Source organism: Pan troglodytes, chromosome 19 (genome assembly GCF_028858775.2).
Source record: "Pan troglodytes isolate AG18354 chromosome 19, NHGRI_mPanTro3-v2.0_pri, whole genome shotgun sequence".
Classification (NCBI taxonomy): domain Eukaryota; kingdom Metazoa; phylum Chordata; class Mammalia; order Primates; family Hominidae; genus Pan; species Pan troglodytes.
In genome coordinates this window covers 60030728-60057958 of record NC_072417.2, presented here as the reverse complement: position 1 = coordinate 60057958, position 27231 = coordinate 60030728, and the positions used below count along the sequence as shown (strand labels likewise).

Here is a 27231-nt window from a genome sequence, read left to right as displayed (position 1 = left end):
ATAATACAAACCCAGCCAGGTGCCGTGGCTCATGCCTGTAATCCCAACACTTTCAGAGGCCGAGGCGGATGGATCACCTGAGGTCAGGAGTTCGAGACCAGCCTAGCCAACATGGTGAAACCCCATCTCTACTAAAAATACAAAAATTAGCCAGGCATGGTGGCACACGCCTGTAATCCCAGCTATTCAGGAGGCTGAGGCAGGAGGTTCACTTGAACTCAGGAAGAGGTTGCAGTGAGCAGAGATGGCGCCACTGCACTCTGGCCTGAGTGACAGGGTGAAACTCAGTCTCAAAAAAAAAAAAAAACAAACAAAACCCTAATACAAACCCTTCCAATAAGTACCGCTCCTCTATTCCATCCACTCTCCATCTAGTTTCTTACAGGAAACTAAGACAGCCGCCATCTTGCTATCTTCCCTTTAGGATCATGAAACCAATTTCCCTCATATGAAGCCATATGAAAATATGAATATAAGTAACACAAACCTCAAAGATTTCAAAGCCTGCAATGTCCAAAACACCAATGAAGTGTTGTCTTGGAAGCTTCGTATCCAGTTGCTGGTTAATGCGAGTGACCATCCACAAGAACAACTTTTCATAAACTGATTTTGAAAGAGCATTCACAGCATGGTGAACCTATCAGGGGAAAGATCAGCTAGTGGATATGAAGGAAGTGGCCAGCAGGGTCCTGCACCCTTTCCCAGCCTAGAAGCAGTTACCTGATCCACAGTTTGACCTTTGGTAACGTACTCATTCCCAACTTTCACTCTAGGAAAGCACAAAGCTTTTAGGAGGTCCGAAGAGTTCAGGCCCATCAGATAAGCTGTTTTGTCAGCCACTGGCAAGAAAACAAGGACAGTGCTTAGAAAAGTAGAAGAGCTGCTTTGAAAATCATCCAGAAGTTTCAAAGGTTGGTTAAGTTCATCTTGGTACATTGTGCATTCCCTGTGGCTAAACTGCATATACATGGCCATTGGAAGCTAAGTCACTCAGAGAATATAACGGACTTTATGAAAAGCCAGGGCTGGGTTTCAGAAAGCCCTGGTCATCCCTCACTGCATCTGAAACAAGACTATTCGAGTGATTCAGCAAAAGCGAGTGGTAACAATAGCTATGGGCATCGGAGGCCCAGAAAGGGTCATTCACTTCTCCAGATGGAAGGATTAATTGCTTCCATCCATTTTTTTTTTTTTTTTTTGAGACAGTCTTACTGTGTCGCCCAGGCTGGAGTGCAGTGGCGCGATCTCAGTGCACTGCAACCTCTGCCTCCTGGGTTCAAGAAACTCTCATGCCGGCAGGGCACAGTGGCTCACACTCGTAATCACAGCACTTTGGGATGCCAAGGCAGGCGAATCATTTGAGGTCAGGAGTTTGAGCCTGGCCAACATGGTGAAACCCCGTTTCTACTAAAAATACAAAAAAGTTAGCCAGGCGCGGTGGTGTGCGCCTGTAATCCCAGCTACTCGGGAGGCTGAGGCAGGAGAATCACTTGAACCCAGGCAGCAGAGGTTGCACTGAGCTGAGATTATGCCACTGCACTCTAACCTGGATGACAGAGCAAAACTCTGTCTGACTCTCGTGCCTCAGCCTCCTGAGTAGTTGGGATTATAGGCATGCTCCACCATGCCCAGCTAATTTTTTTTAGTAGAGATGGGGTTTCACCATGTTGGCCATGCTGGTCTTGAACTCCCGACCTCAGGTGATCTGGCCCCCTCAGCCTCCCAAAGTGCTGGGATTACAGGTGTGAGCCACTGTGCCTGGCTGGATTAATTGCTTTCAAAAGCAGTACCAAGTGACCTCAGCAGATCAGCCACCCGCTGTGGTTTGCAGCCTGTCACACTGATTTTGTACCTTCTGTGCCATCCGGCTCGGCCTGCTCCTCTCGCTGCTTCTGCTTGAACTTCATGTTCCCGTAGTGCATCACGGCTCCCGTCAGCTTGTAGAGCCCAGATTTCTCTTCTGGGGTGAAGCCCAGGATGTCAATGGCGCTCTGGCATGGAAAGGGCAGCACGTCAGTCAGTTGGCCCCAGTGATGGAGGAGGAACACCCACCCCTTCTGTTGGTTCCACTTACGTCTGTAGCCAGCAGCTCCTCTGCATCATCTATGCTGGCCACCAGGATCTCCCCCTGGCTAATGAACGGGTAGTCGTAAGGGTTGGTCGTAATAAGCAGCAGCTCTGAAATGACAAATAGTTCCAGGAGGTCATGCAGATGCAAAGAAAAAACCCACCCAGTGGACTTGAGCTCCTGCACCCTGGGCTGGAACTTTTACCGCTGGATCCTAAATTGAACTTAGAATTAAAAATCTTTTAGACAGTTCCACAATACTCAGGCTGTCATGGAGAATATAGTCCAGGGAAGACTTTTCAGTCTCCCACACAATGGAGATGAAGGACCCTAGAGAGAACCTTTAAATTCCCTTGCCTTGCACGCTAATGGTGCATATCAGTGTCGGCTGGGAGAAGTTAATAGGGAAAACTGGCTGAGTGCAGGTCAGGACAAGAGCCAGCCCAGGTGGTTTGGTATAATCATAGCCTTTTCTAAAATCTGTTGAAAAGCAGCAGCCTGTTTCCAAGCTGGAGACCAGAAGGCTGAGCAAATACAGCCAAAGAGCAAAGAAGCAGTGTGCATGGAGACCTCTGTGAGGGGCAGACAAGGGGCAGTGTGCAGTGCCTCCGTGGGCTTGATTATTCTGTTTGCTTTGGCGTCGCATTTGGCCATAGGTTGTTTCTGTGCCAGAACACAAGGGGGCACCAAGGGACAGTTAGGTGTTCAGTTGCTCAGAAGGTTTTTATAAACCAGAGCTGGTCAGGAGTGGTCTAATCTTGTTGCCCTCCATTTGATTAGGTTTTCAAATTGGCATGTCACTGCCCAGATAGCCACATCCAATTTCTAAAATAAGCTTTTCCTGGCAAAGTGCAGTGGCTCACGCCTATAATCCCAGCACTGTGGGAGGCCGAGTCGGGCAAATTGCTTGAGCCCAGGAGTTCAAGACCAGCCTGGGCAACATGGTGAAACCTCATCTCTACAAAAAACACTAAAGGTAGCCTGGTGTGGGGGCATGCACCTGTAGTCGCAGCCACTCGGGAGGCTGGGGCTGGAGGATTACTTGAACCCAGAAAGGTCAAGACTACAAGTGAGCTGTGCTTGTGCCACTGCACCCCAGCCTGGGCATCAGAGTGAGACCCTATCTCAAAATAAATAAATAAAATAAAATAAACTTTCCCTGTTAACTGTAGAGTCACTCTACGTAGATACAACTCTTCTTGGTCTAGTGATCAGAGTCAAACTACCTAAAAGACCAGCCCCACTGGTGACTTCCTCACCTATGAGCTCAGGCTTCTTGTTAGAAAGAATCTGGTAGAAGATGTGGTAGCTTCTTTCAGCCTTCAGCTGGAAAGTGACTCTTGATTTTTCCAGAAGATCTGGAACACAAACACAGGACTCTCTTTCAAACTGTTCCCAGTTAACTCTGAGACGCCATCGAATCCCCATGGATCTACTTACAAGTTTCAATATCTGCAGAGGCCAGCTTCCCAGTGGTTCCAAAATGGATTCGGATGAACTTGCCCTGTATGGGGCGGGATTCAGGGGGAGACCAGATTCTACCATGGCCCAATAGTTCCTATTCATCTTATGGGTAATGTGAATAGGAGCCTATTCCCCCTAAAATTTTTGTTTTGTTTTGTTTTGTTATGTTTTTGAGACAGAGTCTCGCTCTGTCACCAGGCTGGAGTGCAGTGGCGTGATCTCGGCTCACTGCAACCTCTGCCTCCCGGGTTCAAGTGATTCTCCTGCCTCAGCCTCCCGAGTAGCTGGGACTACAAGCCACCACACCTGGCTAATTTCTGTATTTTTAATAGAGACGGGGTTTCACCATGTTGGCCAGGATGGTCTCGATCTCTTGACCTCGTGATCCACCCGCCTCGGCCTCCCAAAGTGCTGGGATTACAGGCGTGAGCCACCGTGCCCAGCACCCCCTACAGTTTGAAATTAGATATGTCATTCCTCTTCTCCCTTCTTCTTCTTCCAGTTTGGGGTTTCTCCTTATTTCCTTTTATTTATCCCTTTTATTCTATGCTCATCCCCCACTTCAACGTATCTAGTCAACAAAGCAACTACAGTGATTGTTTCAAGGTGTAAATCAAACCATATCACTCCCTGGCTTATAGAATCCCTCAGTAGCTTCCTGTTACACTTCAAAAGGAATCCAAACTCCTTTTCATGGCCTGTGGCTCCCACATGACCAGGTCTCTCTCTCTTCCACCTCACCTCATGGAACTGGCCCCCCTGCCCTCCTCCCTACAACCACACAGACCCTCTGTAGGTGCCCTGACTACACCAGGCCCTCCCCCATGTCAGGGACTGCCCTGGCCCTTCCTTCATTCCCCCTCCTTCCTGTCATTTCAAGTTGGGCTCTTTCTCATACTGCGGCTCTCAGCTCCCGTGCCAGCCCCACAGAGAGGTCTTCCCTGCCCATCCTGCCTAAAGCAAGCCTGGCCCCCAGTTCCTCTCTTACACACGCTGTTCATTGAACTTGGTCTGAATTTATCTTTATCTGAAATGGTCTTGTTGGGTTGTTTTGTTTTTCATCATCTGTTGCCTCTGGTCTCTACACTCTTTGAGGACAGGGCTCTTGCCTATTTTGTGAGGCACAAAGCAAATTCCATCTTAACCAAACGCAGACTCACAAAACGGGAGGAGTTGTCATTCCTCACAGTCTTGGCGTTCCCGAAGGCCTCCAGCAGGGGATTGGCACTGATGATTTGATCTTCCAGAGTCCCCTAATGCAAGAAATTGAGGGAAGAAGAGGAAACATTTTTTTTTGAGATGGAGTTACACTCTTGTTGCCCAGGCTGCAGTGCAATGGCACGATCTTGGCTTACCGCAACCTCCACCTCCCGGGTTCATGTGATTCTCCTGCCTCAGCCTCCCGAGTACCTGGGACTACAGGCATGCACTACCATGCCCGGCTAATTTTGTATTTTTAGTAGAGATGGGGTTTCTCCATATTGGTCAGGTTGGTCTTGAACTCCTAACCTCAGGTGATCCACCCGCGTCGGCCTCCCAAAGTGCTGGGATTACAGGCGTGAGCCATCGAGCCCAGCCTGAGGAAACATGTTTTTAAGCCACAGAATGACAGTAAAAAATGCTCACCCACTCTGTGACTCTGGCTTGCCCTGATAAAGCCCCACCCTCCTTGACTTTCCAATCCTAGGACCAACCAAATCAGCAGCATGTCTTACTCAAAACACTTTTGCCATTTTGTTATATTTGGCACTACAGTTGGGGATCTCTTGACTGAACATTCCTTTAACACTTCAATCCCTTGATTCTCCAGTCAGTTGTCCGTATTCATTTCATGCTGCTGTAACACATTTGTTTCAAAAGCCCAGGATATGCTGTGAGTCACTCACATTGGTATATGTGTTCTTCCATAAAAGAACAAGCTCTCTGAGCCGTCTGCAGATTGACCTCTGAAGTTTAGCCCTAGAGCCTTGTCTTCTAAGAAATCCCGGGATCTAGTCCTACAAGACCAACTCGACACTGCGTTGTCTAAGGTGACTGGCTGTCCTTCAAGATAGTAAATCCTAGCCTGTTCTCCATTCTCTGAAGAGGGGGGAATGTGAGGATATTTGGCCCCCTCATTCTGAGGTTAAGACCACGGTTAAAAGTGGAAGCAAAGCAAGCCTTCCTCTTCCATCTATACCTTCATTTTGGAGTCCTTCTTCTTGGCCAGGTCCCCAGTAGCTGCAATTGTTGCAAAGTACTGGATGACCCGTTTGGTGTTCACAGTCTTTCCTGCCCCGGATTCTCCGCTGTGCAGAGTGATCAAAAGAGAGAGAAAGAAACACATCTGTTAGTATAAACAGGCTTTTCAGGATGTCATACTGAGGCCTGGGCATGGTCTGAGCCATCTCTGACACACACTCACCACACTAATGTGATAGACCACTTGAGAAGGCAGAGGCCCAGGGCACAGGTGCCACAGCCACTTGCTCAGCTGACCCAAGGATGGGTAATTCCATTTTTCTGAGGCCTTATGCAGACCTTCCTCCCCATCCCCAAATCGACCTTTTTATTTTTTATTTATTCATTTTTCTCTTTTATTTTTTATTTTTTGAGACAAGGTCTCACTCTGCTGCCCAGGCTGGAGTGCAGTGGCGCGATCTCGGCTCACTGCAAGCTCCAGCTCCTGGGTTCACGCCATTCTCCTGCCTCAGCCTCCTGAGTAGCTGTGACTACAGGTGCCCGCCACCATACCCAGCTAATTTTTTTGTATTTTTTTTTAGTAGAGGCAGGGTTTCACCGTGTTAGCCAGGATGGTCTCGATCTCCTGGACCTCGTGATCCACCCATCTCAGCCTACCAAAGTGCTGGGATTACAGGTGTCAGCCACCGCGCCCAGCCTGATCTTTTTATTATAGACTCTGCTCCAAACACTTTCTAATGAACAGAATAGAGCCAGTGGCACAGCTATGAAACCACTCTATGCCATGGATACTTACGTGATCAGAATGGACTGGTTTTCACGATCTGCCAGAGGAAAAAATAAAATAGGGTTGATGGCAATAGAAAAAGAGCTTCCCGATTCTACCCAGCTCTCAAGTAGCCAGAGTTAAATTGCACAGTTCCTCTTCCTTTATATTTTTTGTTTAGCCTTTAGGTGGGAATCTGAAGAGCCTCCATCTGTTTTTTATTTTATTTTATTTTTAATTGACAAACAATATTTGTATATATTTGTAGGGTACAATGTGATGATTTGATATATGTTTATATGGCAGAATGATTAAATCAAGCTAATTAACAAATCCGTCACCTCACATACTTATTTTTTTGTGGAGAAAACATTTAAAATATACTATTTTAGTGATTTTGAAATATACAATGCATTATTACTTATCGGAGTCACCATTCTGTGGGACAGATCACCAGCACCAATTTCTCCTTTCCAGCTGTATCCTTTGGTCAATATCAAAAGCCTCCTTCTTGAGACTGAGACTCAGAGAGGTCAAGTCTCCACTCAGAATCAGCCAGCGGCAGCCGGGTGCAGTGGCTCATGCCTGTAATCCCAGCACTTTGGGAGGCTGAGGCAGGCAGATCACGAGGTCAGGAGTTTGAGACCAGCCTGGCCAACAAAGTGACCCCTGTCTCTATTAAAAATATAAAAATAGCCGGACATGGTGGTGCATACCTGTAGTCCCAGCTACTCGGGAGGCTGAGGCAGGAGAATCGCTTGAACCCGGGAGGCAGAGGTTGTGGTGAGCCGAGATCACACCACTGCACTCCAGCCTGGGCAACATAGCAAGACTCCATCTCAAAACAAAAAACAAAAAACAAAAAACCAGCCAGTGGCTTCTCATCGTTCTTGCTGTATTAGGCTGAACTATATAAAATGATCAGTCTTTGGTTTTGATCCATGAAAACATCCATATCCGTTTTGCATATTCTAACTTGCATTAAATCCAAAACTCGTCACCTTGGCATGCGGGGCCCTACATGATGCAGCCCCTTTCTGCCTCTTTTGGCTCCTTCTTCCTCCTTTCCCTGTGCTAAACACCAGATGGGGTCCAGCCTGGGAGTAAGGGGCAACTGCCGCTCGCCTCATGCAGTGCCTGCTCCAGCACCCCATGCTTCCTCCTGGGAAACTCACCAGTCAGCATGAACTGATAGGCATTGTCAGAGATGGAGAAGATGTGGGGTGGGGCCTCCTGGCGCTTTTTGCCTCGGTAGCCTTCCACCACCTCGGGGTTGTACACCGGCAGCCACTTGTAGGGGTTGACAGTGACACAGAAGAGGCCTGAGTAGGTCTGTGGGAGGAAAAACATATACGTGCGTATATGTATGTATGTGCGTATGGAAAACCCCTTGCCTTTATTATTATTATTATTATTATTTTTTTTTTTTGAGACGGAGTCTCACTCTGTCACCAGGCTGGAGTGCAGTGGCGCGATCTTGGCTCACTGCAACCTCCACCTCCCGGGTTCAAGCGATTCTCTTGCCTCAGCCTCCCGAGTAGCTGGGACTACAGGTACATGCCATCACGCCCGGCTGATTTTTCTATTTTAGTAGAGATGGGGTTTCACCATGTTGGCCAGAATGGTCTCGATCTTTTGACCTCATGATCCACCTGCCTTACCCTCCCAAAGTGCTGGGATTACGGGCGTGAGCCACCACACCCGGCCGCCTTTATTATTATCTCATGTTTCTTTGGGATAAACTTATAAAGGGGGGAAGCTACCATTCCTATTTATAGTGAGGCACTGAGACTCAAAAAGGGGAGTGGCGACCCTCCCACAGTTGGTAAGTCACAGCACCCCGTGACCAAGCCTGGCCCCAGCTTCCCCGCTCTCCGGCTCCTGGTCCTCCTTCCCACCTTCCTTCTTCCTGCCCCATCCACCTCTTGCTTTCTTGCCTTCTTTCTCCTCCGCCTTTGTGTTTTGTTCATCAGCTAGGCAAGCACTCATCTTCCAGAATCCCACGGCCCACACACATACCTCTGCCTCCCTCCCCTGCCCGCATATCTAATGCCCCAGGGAAACTACGTTGAAAGCCCTCGCTGACATAGATCATCCAGGATGTGTAACGGTCCTTCAGGTTGTACAGCACGGCTGGCTCATTCAGGTGCGTCAGCATGGCCATGTCTTCGATCCTGTCGAACTTGGGGGGGTTCATGGCATACACATCCTCTGGTTTGACCACCAGGGTCTAAAAAGGAAGAGGCACAGTGCTTCACTAAGATGGTCTGCACGTCTTACGTCTTTTTTTTTTTTTTTTTTTTTTTTGAGACAGAGTCTTGCTCTGTCGCCCAGGCTGGAGTGCAGTGGTGCGATCTCGGCTCACTGCAAGCTCCACCTCCCGGGTTCACACCATTCTTCTGCCTCAGCCTCCCAAGTAGCTGGGATTACAGGCGCCTGCCACCACGCCCGGCTAATTTTTTGTATTTTTAGTAGAGACGGGGTTTCACCGTGTTAGCCAGGATGGTCTCGATCTCCTGACCTCGTGATCCATCCGCCTCGGCCTCCCAAAGTGCTGGGATTACAGGTGTGAGGCACCGTGCCTGGCCTGTCTGCACGTCTTGTCTGCTGCCCCCACCAACAGACCAAGAGACTCTTGAGCCGAGATGGAAGGGCCAAACCCTAGAACAAGGCCAGCTCACAGCGAGAGGAGGAAAGGCTATGGGGCGGCTTGCGGTGGTGCTGATGGAATGGGGTTTGTTTCTGTTATTCAGGGTGTCTTCTTCCTCCCCAGTGGGCCTGAGGTGAGAGACGGATGTCGGAAATGAGAAAAGAGGATCTGTGTGGGTGGATATGGGTGATGGTGGCTGGGAACGGGGCCAGCAGGAACCTTTCAGCTCAGTCAGTAACACTGCCTGGACCAAAATCCAGCTCCAGCAGCTGACTCCAGCAGCTGGCTCTTTCCTGTCTACTGAGAGAAAATGACGTGTATGTCCCCTGCAGTCGTGAGGCAGGGACCAAAGAGAATGAGGAAGGGGCATTGGATTGCCAGGCTGGTGCCCATGGATCGCCAACATTCTGAGCTCTCTGAAAGCAGCTGTCCAGCCCCCGGCCCACCTCTTCCCCCTTCACCACCCAGCCCCAGCATGCTCAGGAAAGGGCCCCTCAGCTGCCCTTCCCACCCCTTTCCTGCCCTTTCTGGGGTCAGAGTGTTATAAGCCAGGCAAACGGCACCATGAGGCAGAGCAGTGGTTCTGAGCACCTGCACTTCTTTCAGCAGGACAAACCCCCACACCCTCGGGAAGCTGGAGGACCTCAGGCACAGGGGGTGGGGAACTTGTCTTCCTCTCCCCTGCCCTGTCCTCACCTCCTTTTTCTCTGTGATCTCCTCTGAAATGGTCAGTTTTCCTGGTTCCGTCTCTGGGCAGTGTGGATGGGAAACCTGCCTTTTCCCTGCCTTCAAGCAGGGATTCATTCAAACCATCCCGGCCAATGGGCCCTGGCTGTCTGTGATGGTCTCTTAGGTTCATCTTAGATTATCATTCACTGTATCTAGCTTCCTCCTTCCCTGACGTGTTAGCAGCCCATTCTTAGCTCCTTATTGGAAATACACAGAGAGCCACCTTCTCGGAGCTCCAATGCTTGATAGCACTGCAGGGCGGTTCTTTTTTTGGGGGGGAACCGAGTCTTGCTCTGTCTCCCAGGCTGGAGTGCAGTGGCACGATCTAGGTTCACTGCAAGCTCCGCCTCCCGGGTTCACGTGCAGGGCGGTTTTTCATGCCTTTTTTCCTTCATGCCCAAACCAATGATAGTATTTCCTTTACTTGTCTCTTTTATTTTCTTTCTTTCTCTTTCTTTCTTTCTTTCTTTTTCTTTCTTCCTTCCTTCCTTCCCTCCATCCCTCTTTCACTCTTTCTTTCTTCTTTCCTTTTTTTGCTTTTTACTTTTCTTGGGACATTTCCAGATTCTCCTGATGTGGATTTTAGAAACTAGTGAGGTCCAGAATTCCTTGCAGCACCCCCACAATGGCTTGGGCCAGAATGTAATGGGCTGCAGTGCTCATCCCCTTCATGATACAAGGAGGCTGCTATTTCACTGAGCTTGTGGTCCCCTAGGATCCCTAACACATTTTCCTTACTTCCTTGGTTAGATGGCCATTGATAGAATAATTTGGGACAAATCTAGGCTACCAAAGGAGAGTGTTCTGAAACAGCGCTCATTCGTGTTGAACTCCCAACTCCACACCCTTGGGACACGTGGAGCTGGGCCCCTCTGGCCTACAGTGAACATGGACAAAAATACCTGAAAACTAATTGTTTTAATCAGCCACAGCCAGACTCTATTCCCACCCTGGAACCTGAGGCCAGTATTCACTCTGCTTTCTCTGAGGATACCTGGGAAGCCCCAGGCTACATTGTATGCGGCATTCCAGTGCTGGAACCACATCTGGAAGTGGCTGGGGTTGGGCAGATGCATACCCCAGGCAAGCACAAGGACCAGGTGGAGGGCCAGCAGCCTGTGGAGGGTACAGAGCCTTACCCTGTTGTCCTCAGTTTCCACAGTGACCTTCCCATCCTGAGAACTCTTGATTTTCCCCTTGGCATATTCTTCCTTTGAGTCCACCACAAAGCAATACGTCTTGGCATCAAAGGGCTGGTTCTGAGCCTCGATCCTCTCCTTTTCTGACTTCCGGAGGAAAGGAGCAGCTATGCCGAACACTTCCATTTCAGTGTCACTACTCATGGTGTCAGCTGGAAGGCAAACCCACCCGGTGAGCTCAGCAGCCCCCTTGCCAGGCACCCAGCAGCTCCAGGCCTGTTTCAGCCTCCGCCCTGCCCTCCTTCAGCCGCAGGAGCCCTCAGAGTCAGGGCCCCAGGAACCAGGCTGTCCTCATGCCTTGAGAAGCTCCACCCAAAGGGCTTCAGTGCTGGGAAATCACACGGGTGCATATTTATTGAGGGGCTTCTTGTGCGACAGGCTTACAGCCTATTTAACCCAAGCTCCTCAAGCACCTGAGGCTTGAACTGGCGATAAGGGGCTTGGAAGTGAGCACCACTCTTGGGACCGCCTTTTCCGCTTCTGTGACAACCAGGTGTTGCTGAGGGAACGTTTAAAAATAAACACCCTTAAAAAATAAACGCCGTCTTCAAAGAGAGTGTGCTAATGGCAAACAGCAAAGATATTTTTGAACCATTTCAATCAAGGTGGCTACACGCTCGCAAGTGGGAACCTGCCTTTTGCTTCCTTGGGTTGCTAAGAACAAAATCAAGCATCTGACATCAGCATCTGTTTGACAGTCCCCCAAATGCCACCTCCTCTCCCGCCTGACCTGTCCTTGTCTTTTTTTTTTTTTGAGACAGAGTCTCACTCTGTCACAGGCTGGAGTGCAGTGGCGCGATCTCCACTAACTGCAACTTCTGCCTCCCGGGTTCAAGCGATACTCCTGCCTCAGTCTCTTGAGTAGCTGGGATTACAGGCACTTGCCACCATGTCCTGCTAATTTTTGTATTTTTAGTAGAGACGGGGTTTCACCATGTTGGTCAGGCTGGTCTTGAACTCCTGACCTCATGATCTGCCCACCTCGGCCTCTCAAACTGCTGGGATTACAGGTGTGAGCCATTGCACCCGGCCACGACCTGTCCTTGTCTAAACGTGCTAGTTCCCCTGTCCCTCTGTGCCCTTATGGCCGGTGGGAGGAGGGAGGAAGGAACTGGCAAGCTTGGATTGCCTGGAGATCTCCAACAGCCGAGGGACAGGGCCCAACTTCTCACCTGAGAGTCCCACCTGCAGGATGAGAGCAGAAGACAGCAGCAGCCAGGAGATCCCAGACCTGGAATAATACGCACATAGACAACTTAGCGGCACTTGGGGTGGCTGCGTCCATGTAGAATTGGCTTCTGATGAGTTAACTAAAAAGGATAAAGGGGCCAGGTGCCGTGGCTCACGCCTGTAATCCCAGCACTTTGGGAAGCTGAGGCAGAAAGATGGCCTGAGGTCAGGAGTTTGAGACCAGTCTGGCCAACATGGTGAAACCCCTTCTCTACTAAAAATAAAAAATAAATTTAAAAAATAGCTGGGCGTGGCGGCAGATGCCTGTGATCCCAGCTACTCTGGAGGCTTACGCAGGAGAATCACTTGAACCTGGGAGGCGGAGGTTGCAGTGAGCCGAGATTGTGCCATTGCACTCCAGCCTGGGCGACAAGGGCAAAATTCTGTCTCAAAAAAAAAAAAAAAACAAAAAAAAGGACTAATACTTTAAAGAGGCAGGCTGGAAGAGCAGATGGGACATGACCCACAGGAAGCCAGGCAGGGAGGAAAAACCCTCAGCTGTGCAGAAATCTGGTTTCTCTCAGCCTGCACTGGCACCTTCTTCAGTCTTCCTGACTCCCATTTAGAATCGGACAGCAGGGACCGCATCCCTGCTTAAAGCCAACAGTTTGAGGGCAGGGGCAGGTCTCCTTGTCTGTGAAGAGGCAATATCTCTGAGATTAATTTACACGCAATGCCCACAGCCAGTGTGGTCTTGAGAGGACAAGACACCTGGCAGCTGTACAGCCCAGGTGGGGAAGGTGAGGGCAGAGTGAGGCCCCCAGTCCTGTTGACCCTTCATGGGTCACAGAGGCAATGGGAGAAGGTCAAGCCATGGCAGCTGGGCTCACGGGGCATCCAAAAGGATCCTGCCCAAGAGGACACTTGGAGAGGAGGACAGGGGAGAGTGGGTGGAGGAGAGAGAACCTGCAGGGCTCCTGCTTGGGGGAGGTGCTGGAGCCAGAGGGTGCTGGGTGTTTGGGCCCAGGGAACCTCGCTGTCTACACCTTGCTTATCCTAAGAAAACTCAGAAAGGCATGAGGCGCCACCTCAGCAGAGCCAGGCAGGGCCAGGGAGCCACGCACGGGCTGTGGATGTGCTCACCGGATGGGTGTGCTCCAAGCAGCTGAGACCTAGAAGAGGAGCCTGTGACTTACCTCCGCCCACAAGCGAGCCACAGAGGGCTGGCTGCTCCCCGGGGCTTTTATAGGCCATTGGTAACCCCCGCGGCTCATTCCTTCTCTATATTTGGCAAGAGGATGAGTGGCCCCCCAAGCCGAGAACCAGCTTCTTCCACACGTATCTTTGTCGTTGCCAAGGGAAAGGTATAATTAGAAATGAGCAGGATCCATCACCATTTTCCGACCGCAGAATGTCAGGAGCTTGGGATGCCTTTCTCTGAACTTGGGGCCGGTGCTCCCTCCCCTGATGGGATGGGATGGCCTCACTCCAGGAGGAGTTGCGGGGGCAGCCACCTCCGTTCTCAGGCGCTCATCACACCCTGAACGCGGCGTGAGCCCCTAGCTATTGGGCACCAAGGACTGAAGTCGGGTGGCTTACTTAGAAATCTCATCATATGGAAAAGTGAATAAGACTGGGTGAAAAGTTGAAATCCTTTTTGAATTTTGAGCAAGATTTTATCACAACCTTGGGTTGTGATTGCAAAACCTGTGCCAGGGATAATTAATAATAATAATAATTAATAGCAATAATTCCCCTCCCCCCTTGCCCTCTTCTCCCTTCTCCTCCTTCTACTCCTCTCCTTCTTTCTCTTATTTTCTCCTATGCAACGTTCTGTCTCATTAGTATCATTATTAACTTAATTCTTTCTTAAGCTCTAATAGGACCAGCCAGTTAAGTTAGTGACGTGGAGCTATGCTGCCAGCTCGTATTCCCAGCGACAGCTGCCTGAGGACCTGTGGCTATTAAGATAGATTACCAATTAGGAAAGACCAGCTGCTGGCTGGGATAGGGTAGGGGGAACGGTGGTGGCCTGCAGAGAAGGGGCGGACAAGGGGGGACTGTCTAACAAATGTGGTCATCTCTAAATCAGGAGTGGAAAAATAAAGCCTCAAGAGAAGAGTAAAGTATGTCGGACGCTTTTGCCCATTCTCGTTCTACTTTTTTTTCTTGACAAATCTTTGGGAGGATGGCTGGGTGGGCACCCTGTGGTTGCTTATTCTAAATAGAACTGTTTGTCCATGTTTCCCATAGAAACCGCCCCTTCCATACACAGCAGTACCAAGCCCCGAAGTGGAGGCCACTCCATGAGGTCTGCGTGGGACCGGGGAGGCAGGGCTGCGGTCTCAGGGCAAAGGCCCGTGTATGAAACATCCTCTGTGCTCTGGCCCTTACACACAGTGCTTCGAGAAGACGCAGAGGAAACAGAAGATGCAGCCTTTACCCTTAAGGGTTTGTATTCTAGATGATGAGTCCTGTGGATGCTACAGACGCATTTACAAAATTGAGGTGATTTCACATTGAAGCAACACGTTTATGAAGCGCCTGTTCCGTGAATGCCAGGCAAGGCCAGTGGCCGCCAATGGAGTCAGTTGGGCAGGGCTCACTCACTCCTTGCCTGTCCACCAGCCACTGAGCGTTGCCCCCACCCACTGCCCCTCTCCCTCCAGGTGAGACTGACATGTCGATCCTTGGAGCCCCTCCTCATCCAAGGAGAGGGTAACTGTCACTCCTAAAGTGTCCATCCATGTCATAAAGGGAGTGGTCCCCTGGGGCTCTGCCCTGTTGGCCCAGTGATGCACTGGCAGAGGCTGCTGTGCGACTGGCGGGCTGTCTCCTTGGGAGTATTGGTCAGGACAGCCACGGACAGGTAAATATCACCGAGGGGAGCAGCAGTGTTAACAAGGTCCGTGGGGTCAGGGGACAGGGCGAGCTGTCCTGGCTACATCTCCAGCAGTGGTGTATGCAGGGCAGGCTGTGGGTGTGGCGGGGGTGGACGTGGGAACTTGCAGTTCCTACGTCAACACCCAGACCTGTTGACAGGAGGAACTGTGTGGAAATGAAATAGGGGGCAATTTTGCTTTTTCCCTTTTGCAGTGACCAATGTACTCATCTATCTATATAACTACATCCATACGCACCTCCAGGAGACAGAAAAGAAATATTCCCTTCAACATTTCTTTTACTTGCCTTAAGAGAGCACTCATATCACGTTGGGACCTAATACAAGCTCTAAAATGCTGATGGCTTCTCGCCTGGCTTTCCACACTGTCCTTGTTTCCTTCCTTCTCTTCATCAGAATTCTTCATCTTCAGCAAACAAATATAAGTGAATCTAGGAGAAAACGTCACAGACTCCTAGAGTGTTCAGCTGTGAGATCTTGGCAGTTTCTTTTAGTCTGGATCATTCCTCCTATCTTACGTATTTATTTTTCAGTAATATAGACATCACTGGACACTTTTTATGTGTCAGGCACAGAACCCAGAACTTCCAGAGTGCTCCACATGGAGACGGCCTGGTCCCTGCCTTCAAAGAGGCATTCGTCTGTAGGGGTGAGAAGAGGAGGACACATTCCCCCAGATGAACTGTGTGGTACACGATCAAAGGTGTTGAGTGGACCAGAAAGGCACCCATGCTGATCGCGTTCAAATGAGGGAGAAAGAACATCCTGCTGAACCATCTCTTTGGCTGAACTGTCTCCTTTTCAGATGAGGAAACCGAAGGCAGGAGCCACAGGAAGCTTGCTGGAAGCAGTGAGAAGAGGGCCAGCGTCTGGGATGGAGGTCAGCTCTCCAGGAGAAATCCCGCAGTGGCTGGAAGGGACGGCACCCACGGCAGTCTGGAGAGCAGTTGAAAAGCTGGATATCAGGAATCACAAAGTCTGGTCATTTGGAAACGTATCTTTAGGAGAGGTGAGAACTGCATGTACTTCCACAGCAGCAGGTCGGAGCAGGAGGAGCATGGAGCTGAGAGTCCTACAGGCCTGGATGTGGATCCCGGCTTGCCCGCTTGCACACCACGTGATGGCAGGCAGTGTGCTTCTTTGAGCCTTCGTCTTCTCCTCTGTAAAACGGGGGTGACATACCTGCCTCCCAGACTAGTTATGTGCATTCAGCGGGATATCCCAACATCGCACATACCATGCCTCGTGCTGTGTTTGGTACATTGCAGGTGTTTGCCAGGTGTAAGTTTTCTTCTCTACCTGCAGATTATGGCACAGTATGACTGGTTTTCTTAATGAGAACCCTGAGTAAATTACACTGAATATATGTCTTATTGAGATGGGGAGGGAGAAAGAGACATATGTAATATTAAAAAGTAGTTTCTGGCCGGGCGCGGTGGCTCACGCCTGTAATCCCAGCACTTTGGGAGGCCGAGGCGGGCGGATCATGAGGTCAGGAGATCGATACCATCCTGGCTAACACAGTGAAACCCCGTCTCTACTAAAAATACAAAAAAAAATTAGCCTGGCATGGTGGCAGGTCCCTGTATTCCCAGCTACTTGGGAGGCCGAGGCAAGAGAATGGTGTGAACCTGGGAGGCGGCGCTTGCAGTGAGCCGAGATCACGCCACTGCACTCCAGGCTGGGCGACAGAGTGAGACTCTGACTCGAAAAAAAAAAAAATTCTATCCAGCCGGGCATGGTGGCTCACGCCTGTAATCCCAGCACTTTGGGAGGCCAAGGCGGGTGGATCACTTGAGGTCAGGAGTTTGAGACCAGCCTAGCTAACATGGTAAAACCCTGTCTCTACTAAAAAAAAATACAAAAATTACCTGAGTGTGGTGGTGGGTGCCTGTAATCCCAGCTATTCGAGAGGCTGAGGCAGGAGAATTGCTTGAACCCAGGAGGCAGACGTTGCAGTAAGCCGATATTGTGCCACTGCACTCCAGCCTGGGCAACAGAGTGAGACTCCTTATTTTTTTTTTTGAGACAGAGTTTCACTCTTGTTGCCCAGGCTGGAGTGCGATGGTGCTATCTTAGCTCACCGCAACCTCCACCTCCCAGGTTCAAGCAATTCTCCTGCCTTAGCCTCCCGAGTAGCTGGGACTACAGGCATATGCCACCATGCCTGGCTAATTTTTGTATTTTCAGTAAAGATGGGTTTTCACCATGTTAGTCAGGCTGGTCTTGAACTCCTGACCTCAGGTGATCCACCTGCCTCAGCCTCCCAAAGTGCAAGGATTACAGGTGTGAGCCACCGCACCCAGCCTGAGACTCCATCTAAAAAAAAAAAAAAAAAAAAAAAATTCCATCCAAAGAGAAAAATCTTAAAGAAGAGAGTCTCTTGCTGCTTCAAGAGATAGCTTCAGGAGTGAACTGGATCCTCTCTTGGAATTCCTCCTCTGATGAACAGGGGACAGATGACTTAGTGGCATATTATTAGCTGGCTTTTGGGAACAGAAGGAGCCCTTATTCTTTCAGCCATCACATAGCCAGGGATAATCCCCACAGCCAGGGCAGAGCTGCATTTATCCCTTGATGGGCTGGAAAATATATGTATTGTGTCTCAAGAATGCAGGCCGGCTCAGCAGGCAATGAATCAGGTGGCTGCCCCCTTCTTCACGATGCTCGGTCACTTCCTGCCCAGCTATTTTCTCCACCGCCGCCGTTTGATGTTCAGTCCTGAGAACGGACGCTGGGGCTCCCAGCCTCGCAGCATCATGCCCAGGACCGCTGTCTGCCAGAGCATGAAGTCAGCCTTGGAGAGCACATGGCTCCTGGATCAAGAGTGTTCTCCATGCCCCACTGTGATGGGGATTAGGTGTCACTAGAAATGAGGAACTCGGTTATCCTGAGCCAAGACCATTCCCTGGCACTGAGGTGAAGGGCGGGGGTCCTAAGCCAAAATGCCCAGAGTCTCCAGAAGAAATTCAAGAAGAGAGAGGCCATAGCTCTCCTTTTAGTTCAATTCAACCATATTATGCACCTTCCCCAGCTTTCTTTCTTTCTTTTTTTTTTTTGAGACAGGGTCTCACTCTGTCACCCAGGCTGGAGTGCAGTGCCATGATCTTGGCTCACTACAACCTCGGCCTCCCAGGTTCAAGTGATTCTTGTGCCTCAGCCTCCCAAGTAGCTGGGATTAGAGGGAGGCGCCCCCATGCCAGGCTAATTTTTGTATTTTGAGTAGAGACCGGGTTTTCCTATGTTGTTCAGGCTGGTCTCAAATTCCTGTCCTCAAATGATCCACCCGCCTTGGCCTCCCAAAGTGCTGGGATTACAGGCAGGAGCCACCGCGTCTGGTCCCCAACTTTCTATCATGAAAAATGTCAAGCATATAGGTAAGTACAAAGCGTAATAAATGAACACCCATATCTAAATGCGACCACTGTTAACACTTTGCCAGTTTGCTTTCTCCCTCTCTCCCTTCTCTTTCTTTCTCTGTAGCTAAGTCTTACTTTGCTATGCCATTTGAAAGTAGTAGACATTATGCAAATTCACCCTTAAATATTCAGTATATATCTCCTAAGAAAAAGGACAATCTCCAAAATGCCATTGTTTTACCCAATAAAATTAGTAATAATTCTATATCATGTCTTAGGCAGTTCGCATGTAAATTTTTCCAGTTCTTCCAACAATGTATAGCTGGGTTCTCCCCAACCCCCAAGTAAAGATGGAATCTTTTTTTAGGCATTACACTTGATGAGTATGTCTCTTTAGTTTCTTTTAGTCTTGATCATTCCTCCTACCTTATTTAGTTATTTTTCGGTAATATAAACATTATCGGGGCTGAGTGCAGTGGCTCACGCCTGTAACCTCAGCACTTTGGGAGGCTGAGGTGGGTGGATCACCTGAGGTAAGGAATTCAAGACCAGCCTGGATAACATGTTGAAACCCTGTATCTGCTAAAAACACAAAAATTAGCCGGGTGTGGTGGTGGGTGCCTGTAATCCCAGCTACTCAGGAGGCCGAGGCAGGAGAATCACTTGAACCTGGGAGGCAGAGGTTGCAGTGAGCCGAGATTACACCACTGCACTCCAGCCTGGGTGAGAGAGTGAGACTCCATCTCAAAATAAAATAAAGTAAAAAAAAGTAAACTGAAATAAAATAAAATAAAATAAAATAAAATAAAATAAATCTTATTGGACATTTTACGTGCCAGACACAGAACCCAGCCCTTCCAGGGAGATACAGATGGAGACAGCCTGGTCTCTGTCTTCAAGAAGGCGTTCACCTCTAAGGGTGAGAAGAGGCAGACATATTCCTCCAGATGAACTGTATGGTACATGATCAAAAGTGTTGAGGGGATCAAAAAGTCACACATGCTGATGGTGTTTGAATGAGGGAGAAAGAATGTCTCACGGAACAAGGTGGCCCCAGGGAGGGAATGCTAGGGCACTCTGTGAAGAGGCATTCATGTGGGGCCCTGTGGAGCAGGAAGAGTGCTCGAGAAGTCAAGGGTGCAAGAAGGCATCCTCAGCAAGGGGACAGGAGGGCCAAAGGCAGAAGTGGGAAAGCTCACAGGGGCCCAGGAAATGAAGGCTCCTGGAAAGCTGTGGTACAGGGAAAGCCAAGTCAACAGACATCAGACATTGATGGATTTCTCGAAGGGTCCTTTCCTCTGGGAGGGGAAATGGGTGGCTGGGGGAACACAGGACAGGAGGGGGACTTTCTTTTGGCTTTTTGCTATTTACCTTTCTGTAACTTTTGAATTATGTGCTTGGTATATGTGTTACCTATTCCAAAAACTAACTAACACTTAAAAAAAGGTCTAACACGGCCAGATGCGGTGGCTCACACCTATAATCCCAGCACTTTGGGAGGCCGAGACAGGTGGATCACCTTAGATCAGGAGTTCGAGACCAGCATGACCAACATGGTGAAATGCTGTCTTTACTAAAAATACAAAAATTAGCCGGATGTGGTGGCGTGCACCTATAATCCCAGCTACTCAGGAGGCTGAGGCAGGAGAATTGCTTGAACCTGGGGGGCAGATGTTGCAGTGAGCCAAGATCGCGCCATTGCACTCCAGCCTGGGTGACAGAGTGAGACTCCGTGTAAAAAAAAAAAAAAAAAAAAAAAAAAAGGGCTAGTATGAAAAATGCTTCCCACCTTGCAAATACAATAAAAATGAATGTTATGCCTGCTTTCAAGAAGGTTATGTAGCGTCTTATAAAAACTCACTGTTAATGCAGGAGTAAAAATTGCTAGCACATTTTCATCTCTGCTCTGCTAAAGATATTGTGAGCATTGGTTCATCTAATGCTCATGTAAACTCTGCGAGGGAGGCACTATGATTAGCTACGAATCCCAGAAGAGGAAACCAAGGCACGAGACAGGTAGAGAAACTTGCTTGGGGTAGGTAGCTAGTGAGTGACCGGCCAGGATTATAATGGAGTCCGGTTTGATGTCAGAGCCTTGCAGAGAACCACCTCCCTAACTATTAATACATGAGAAAAGATTAGGGGATGGACGGTTCAGGAATTATGACATAAGCTGGAAAGTTTGCAAAGTTAATCAGAGTAAATTTCCTGAAAATGTCAAACCTTGATCTGTGAGTGAAAGGGAGAGCTGGTGCTGAAAGATGAACAAGTAATGAGTTGACGGGGAAACCTAAGCCACGGGGAAACCTAAGGAGAGGACTCAAGACGAGAGTCAGGTCCAAGACACTCAGCTGGCAAAAAGGAGACAACCCCGTATCTATGGTGGGGCAGGTGGCGGCTACCGTCGCAGGCTGCATTGAACTCAGATGATTGACGGGACCCTTGTGGTAGGGAGCTCAGAGCAACATGATTGAAGCCGAGAAGAATGATTTGAGCAGAACAGGTGAAGACAGATTCCAAGGCCAAAAAAGAGGCAGGCATGGCCCAGGACCTTGCCAGGGGATTTGGAGAAAGGAATTAAAAGTAATGGATGGGCCTGAACAATGACATAGACAAGGAAGCAGATAAATTAGTCTGCCAGCTATATATCAGGCATGGAAGGGAAAGATCAAAGATCACTGTGAGGTTACCAAAGGGATGAAATTGGGAGCAAACGGCATCATGATAATAGAAAATATAGAAGAAAGGTGGCCAATTTGGGAGGTAGGGGTTGGTTAAAATGTAAGCCATAACCTTTATTTATTCATTTATTTTTATTTTTCATTTTTTTATTTTTGAGATGGAGTCTTGCTCTGTCGTCCAGGCTGGAGTGCAGTGGCACGATCTTGGCTCACTGGAACCTCCGCCTCCTGGGTTCAAGCGATTCTCCTGCCTCAGCCTCCCGAGTAGCTGGAATTACAGGCACCCACCACCACGCCCAGCTAGTTTTTGTATTTTTAGTAGAGATGAGGTTTCACCATGTTGGTCAGGCTGGTCTTGAACTCCTAACCTCCAGTAATCCGCCCGCCTTGGCCTCTCAAAGTGCTGGGATTACAGGTGTGAGTCACCGAACCCAGCCTATAACCTTTAATTTAACACTGAATTTTTGTTTAAAGCAGCAATTTCAAACCTGGCTATCCCTTAGAATCACCCGAAGAGCTGTTTGTATGATCAATTGGTTCTGGAAGAAAAGACTCTATAGCAATAGAGAGGATAAAATACTTAAGAATAAACTTAACAGGAGATATGCAAAACTTTAAACTGCTGAAGGACACAAAAGTAGATATTCCTTGCTTTGGATAGGGTGATTCACCATAATAAAGATGTTAATTATCCTCAAGCTAATATATAAATGTAATGCAGTCCCAATAAAAATACCAACACTTCCTTTTTCTGGAGCTAGAAACTTGATTTTAAATTTTGTGGACGTATGGTAAAGAAAATACTGAAAAAAGAAAAGCCACAGGAGGACATTCTGCCAGATACTAAAACATACACTCTAAAGTCTACATAATGAAGAGGGCAGTGCTATGCATGAAGAGACAGACTGACCAGCGGAACAGCATAGAGAGTCCAGAAGGAGGCCCGGATACTTATGGAAATGTGATACCTGAAATGGCATCTCAAGTCAGTGGACCAAAGATGGACTCTTTAATAAGTGGTGATGAGACAACCAGATGGCTATTTGGAAAAAAAATGAATCCGGATCCATACCTCACACATACACCAGATTAAATAACAAATAGATCAAATCAAAATGCAAAGCAAGGAAACAGGCACTAAACTAGATCATGGTAGATTCTTTTATAATCTGGAAATGGGGAAGGCCCACCATGACTCAAAAGCAGTAAAATAAAAAACAATAGATAAATCCAACATCATAACAATTAAAAATCTTTATAGGAAAATTAAAATAGAGCCAAAAGACATGACAGGCTAGGCACAGTGGCTTATGCTTGTAATCACAACACGTTGGCCAGCTGAGGTGGGAGAATTGCTTGAGCTCAGGAGTTCTGGACCAGCGTGGGCAACAGAGTGAGACCTTGTCTCTACAAAAAAAAAAAAAAAAAAACTTAAAAAACTAGCCAGGCATGGTGGTGCATGCCTGCAGTCTCAGTCTCAGCTACTTGGGAGGCTGAGTGGGGAGGATTGCTTGAGCCCATGAGGCTGAGGCTACAGTGAGCTACAATCACGCCACTGCAGTCTAGCCCTGGCAACAGAGCAAGACAAAAACAAAAACAAAACAAAACAAAAAGACGTGATAAAATGGAAGAAAATATTTGTAATTTACATCACAAAGGGCCAACTTCCTTACTGCATAAATAATTCTTAGAAGTTACGAAGAAAAAGACAAGCAAAACAACAAAACCCTGCAGATAGCAACAAATGGCAAATAAACAAGCAGACGGTTTATAGAAAATGATACACAGAAGGGCTTTAAACATATGAAAAATGCTTACCTTTCCCTATTTAAGAAAAATGCATATTGAAAACACACTTTCTAACCAATCACATTGGAGAAAATCCAAATGCTGGGCAAGACATTCTGTTGGCAAAGCTGTAATAACACACACACACTCACACTTTTCTGGTGGGTGGAAAATTGTGCAACTGCTACGGAGGATAATTTAGAAAAACAAACTAGCAAAATGATACGTGCAATTTCCCTTCCATTGGGAAAACCACTTCTAGGAACCTACGGTGAGAGATATTTTCACAAATACTAAAATACTGTGAGCATAACGATATTTATTGTGGCACTGTTCATAATAGTAAAAGATTGGAAACAGCCTATGTTTATTGACAGGAGGCTAATTGAATAAATTATGTTATATCCACATGAGACAATGTTATGCACCCTTAAAAAAGAATCAGAGGCCGGGTGCAGTGGCTCAAACCTGTAATCCCAGCACTTTGGGAGGCCAAGGCAGATGGATCACTTGAGGATAGGAGTTTGAGACCAGCCTGGCCAACGTGGTAAAACCTCATCTATACTAAAATACAAAAATTAGCCGGGTGTTGTGACAGGCGCCTGTAGTCCCAGCTACTTGGGAGGCTGAGGCAGGGGAATCGCTTGAATCCAGGAGGCAGAGGTTTGCAGTGAGCCAAGATTGTGCCACCACACTCCAGCCTGGGTGACAGAGCAAGACTCTGTCTAAAAAAAAAAAAAAGAATTAGAAAGGTCTCTATGAGCTGAAATAGGTTAATTTCCAGGATATAGTGTTAAAAAAAAAAAACAGTGTTCTGGAATGTAATATTTTGAGACAAGAACATCTAACATAGGAAGGATAAATCAGACACTATTGAAAATGATTACTTATAGAGGGTGAATGGGACCCAGGAGAGGAGTGCCTTCTTATATGATTTTGACTTTTGAACCATATAAATGGTTTACAGATTCGAAAATAAATGTAAATATAAAGGAAGGAAAAAGCAAATCCTGAAATTGAATATGAACAGAACATTAATAAATCTAACTTATATCAAACTGATAACATAACTACACTTACAAAAGACTTAATTCCCGTCAATTTTGAAAAGTACTCTGTACATTCTTAGTGAGATATATTCAAAGCATAAAAAGAACTGCAGTGGCTGGGTGTGGCGGCTCACGCCTATAATCCTAGCACTTTGGGAGGCCAAGGCATGTGGATCACCTGAGGTCAGGAGTTTGAGACCAGCCTGACAAACAAGGCAAAATCCCGTCTCTACTAAAAATACAAAAATTAGCTGGGCGTGGTGGCGCGTGCCTGTAGTCCCAACTACTGAGGAGGCTGAGGCAGGAGAATCGCTTGAACACCGGAGGCAGAAGTTGTAGTGGGCCGAGATCACACCACTGTACTCCAGCCTGGGGCACAGAGGGAGACTCTTCTATCTATCTACCTACCTATCTTTCTATCTATTCAAATCTACAGCCTATTTTAGGTTGAAAGAGATCAAAGAGATAGAACAAAATGCAATACTACATGAACCTTGGTGAGGTCCTAGGTTGAAGAGAAAGAAGGAAAAAAGGAAAGGAAAAAAAGAACAATCTGATGAGACATTTGGGGGACAAATTGAAGAAATTTGAACATAAACTGGATATGAAATGATACGGAATTTGTTAATTTTCTTAGGTGTGTAAATAGCGTTACAGTTACGCAGGACACTGTTGCTTACTTATAGGAGTTTTAGACTGAAATATTTGGAGAAAGGTAACTAATACAACACACTGCAAACAAAAAGAAAATAAAGGAGTTTACATCAGTAGTTTTCTGATGCTTTAGTTTGCTTTTATCACAAGTGAGGTTGAACCTCAGCTTACACACTTGCTTGTCATTTGTAGTTCTGTGAATAGTCTTCATATCCTTTGCCCTTTTTCTCTTAAGATGTTAATGTTTTTCTATTTTAAGAACTTTCACATAGCAAAGATTTTAGTAATCACTGTGTATATTGCAAATATTTTCCCCATTTGTTTCTTATCTCCTCTGAACCTCTCTACAATCCCAGGGGTTAGGCAGAGCAGGTGGAATTATCCCCACTTGATTGATGGGGAAACTATGACTCAGTGGGGAATGTTTGCCCAGGGCAACAGGGCTGTGGGAAGACCTCATGTCCCAGGATGTCCTGCTGCCCCGCAGGGATGTGAGCCCTAATAGCATCTTTTAGGATTACAGGACAAATAATTTTCCCTATACAAATTAAAATTTCTTAAATATTTGGGCCTCAATTTCCTCCTCTCTTACCAAAAAAGTGGAGTTGAGGCCAGGCGCGGTGGCTCACACCTGTAATCCCAGAACTTTGGGAGGCCCAGGCGGGCAGATCACTTGAGGTCAGGAGTTCGAGACCAGCCTGGCCAACATGGTGAAACCCCATCTCTACTAAAAATACAAAAATTAGCCAGGCATGGTGGCTGGCGCCTGTAATCCCAGCTACTCAGGAGGCTGAGGCAGGAGAATCGCTTGAACCTGGGAGTTGGAGGTTGTACTGAGCTGAGACCACGCCATTGCCCTCCAGTCTGGGTGACAGAGTGAGACCCCATCTCAAAAAAAAAAAAAAAAGAGGAGTTGAACTAAATGACCTCTTAAGTCATCTTCAGGTTGGGCACGGTGACTTGCACCTGTAATCCCAACACTTTCGGAGGCCGAGATGGGAGGGTCTCTTGAGCCCAGGAATTTAAGACCAGCCCTGGCAACATAGCCAGACCCCATCTCTACAAAAAATAAAAAACAAAAAAATCAGCTGGGCGTGGTGGTATGTGCCTGTAGTCCTAGCTACTCCAGACGCTGAGGTGAGAGGATTGCTTGAGCCTGGGAATTTGAGGCTGCAGCAAGCCACGATTGCACCACTGCACTCCAACCTGGGTGACAGACTGAGACCCTGTCTCAAAAGGAATAAAGAAAATAAAATAAAAAATCATCTTCAGCTCTGCTATCTTCTGATTCTGTGATTTAAGGCACAAGAGAGATTTACTTGGACCAAAGCACTGGCTTTATCTCAAAGCGTGTATGTATGTTGAAGGTGGGGAGGCGGAGGCAGCTGGGTTATCAGTCCCACGTGTGACATTCTCCAGGGGGAATGTCCATGACAGTACGTTACCAACAACATTTCCTTCATAGGCTTGAGTCCCGAAATGCCTCTCTCCAACCAAAAGCAATCAAGCACACACTGCAACAATAAACTCCAGCATTTCTGTTCCATGGCCAAAGAGTAGTAGGTCAAGGGAGATACTACTTTTACCCACAACCCCTGCAGGCATCATCAGTGGATCACAGCACCCAACATTTGAGCCTGGCCACGGCTTCATAATCATACTTAGTGCTGTATTGTAGGAAGCAAATGACTTGACTGAAATTGACCCAGAGATAAACTATCTTACTGACACTAGACTATTTTTCCTAATGATCTTTTTTTTCACTGTCAGTTTCTCTAAGTGAAATTTACAGTTTTTTGTTTGTTTGCTTGTTTGAGATGGGGGTCTCACTGTGTTGCCCAGGCTTGTTTTGAACTCTGGGGCTCAAGCAGTCCTCCTAGTTCAGCCTCCCTAGTAGCTGGGATTGCAAGCACATGCCACAGTGCCCAATTAATAATGACTCTTTCTTACTGCAAAGTTAATATATGTTCATTTAGGAAGATGTGGAAAATAAAAAGCCATCCACAAACACACCACTATTATTAATGCCTGTTAAGGTTTGGGTATTTTTTGTGCTTATGCAAACAATGGGATCAAACTTCTACGGCTTACTTGCTCACTCAAAGTACATATTGGATATCTTTTCAGATCATTAAATATTAATCAATAGCTCTATTTTAATGGTTCTATGGTACCCCACTTATGAATGTACCACTGTTTTATCTGTTGTAGTTGTTTTTGTCTGCTTGTTTTTTGAGACGGAGTCTTCCTCTGTCACCCAGGCTGGAGTGCAGTGGCGCGATCTTGGCTCACTGCAACCTCCAGCCCCTGGATTCAAGTGATTCTCCTGCCTCAGCCTCCCTGAGTAGCTGGGACTACAGGCACGCACCACCACGCCCAGCTAATTTTTTTTGTACTTTTAGTAGAGACAGAGTTTCACCATGTTGGCCAAACTGGTCTCGAACTCCTGACCTCAGGTGATCCACCTGCCTTGGCTCCTAAAGTGCTGGGATTACAGGCATGAGCCACCATGCCCGGCCTCTGCTGTATCTTATGGATGCCCTAGAGTTGGGCATCTAGGTTGTTTTCCAT

General features: G+C 47.7%; 1 protein-coding gene across 3 annotated transcripts in view; it reads right to left on the bottom strand.

The window, feature by feature from the left end:
• Positions 1 to 27231, bottom strand: part of MYH3 (myosin heavy chain 3) — a 49744-nt gene that overhangs the window by 15348 nt on the left and 7165 nt on the right. The window contains exons 2-14 of one of the 3 annotated variants that reach the window (XM_016932376.4): positions 12230 to 12288; positions 10998 to 11209; positions 8566 to 8709; positions 7655 to 7811; positions 6510 to 6537; positions 5712 to 5820; positions 4693 to 4785; positions 3509 to 3572; positions 3328 to 3426; positions 2075 to 2178; positions 1853 to 1991; positions 721 to 839; positions 488 to 637 (exon numbers count right to left, since the gene is read on the bottom strand). In XM_016932376.4, coding sequence (XP_016787865.1) covers positions 488 to 637; positions 721 to 839; positions 1853 to 1991; positions 2075 to 2178; positions 3328 to 3426; positions 3509 to 3572; positions 4693 to 4785; positions 5712 to 5820; positions 6510 to 6537; positions 7655 to 7811; positions 8566 to 8709; positions 10998 to 11201 — 1410 coding nt within the window. In that variant the 5' untranslated portion in view covers positions 11202 to 11209; positions 12230 to 12288. The remainder of the gene's footprint in view (positions 1 to 487; positions 638 to 720; positions 840 to 1852; positions 1992 to 2074; positions 2179 to 3327; positions 3427 to 3508; positions 3573 to 4692; positions 4786 to 5711; positions 5821 to 6509; positions 6538 to 7654; positions 7812 to 8565; positions 8710 to 10997; positions 11210 to 12229; positions 12289 to 27231) is intronic. The other 2 variants (XM_063799738.1, XM_054671041.2) reach the window with 2 other exon arrangements.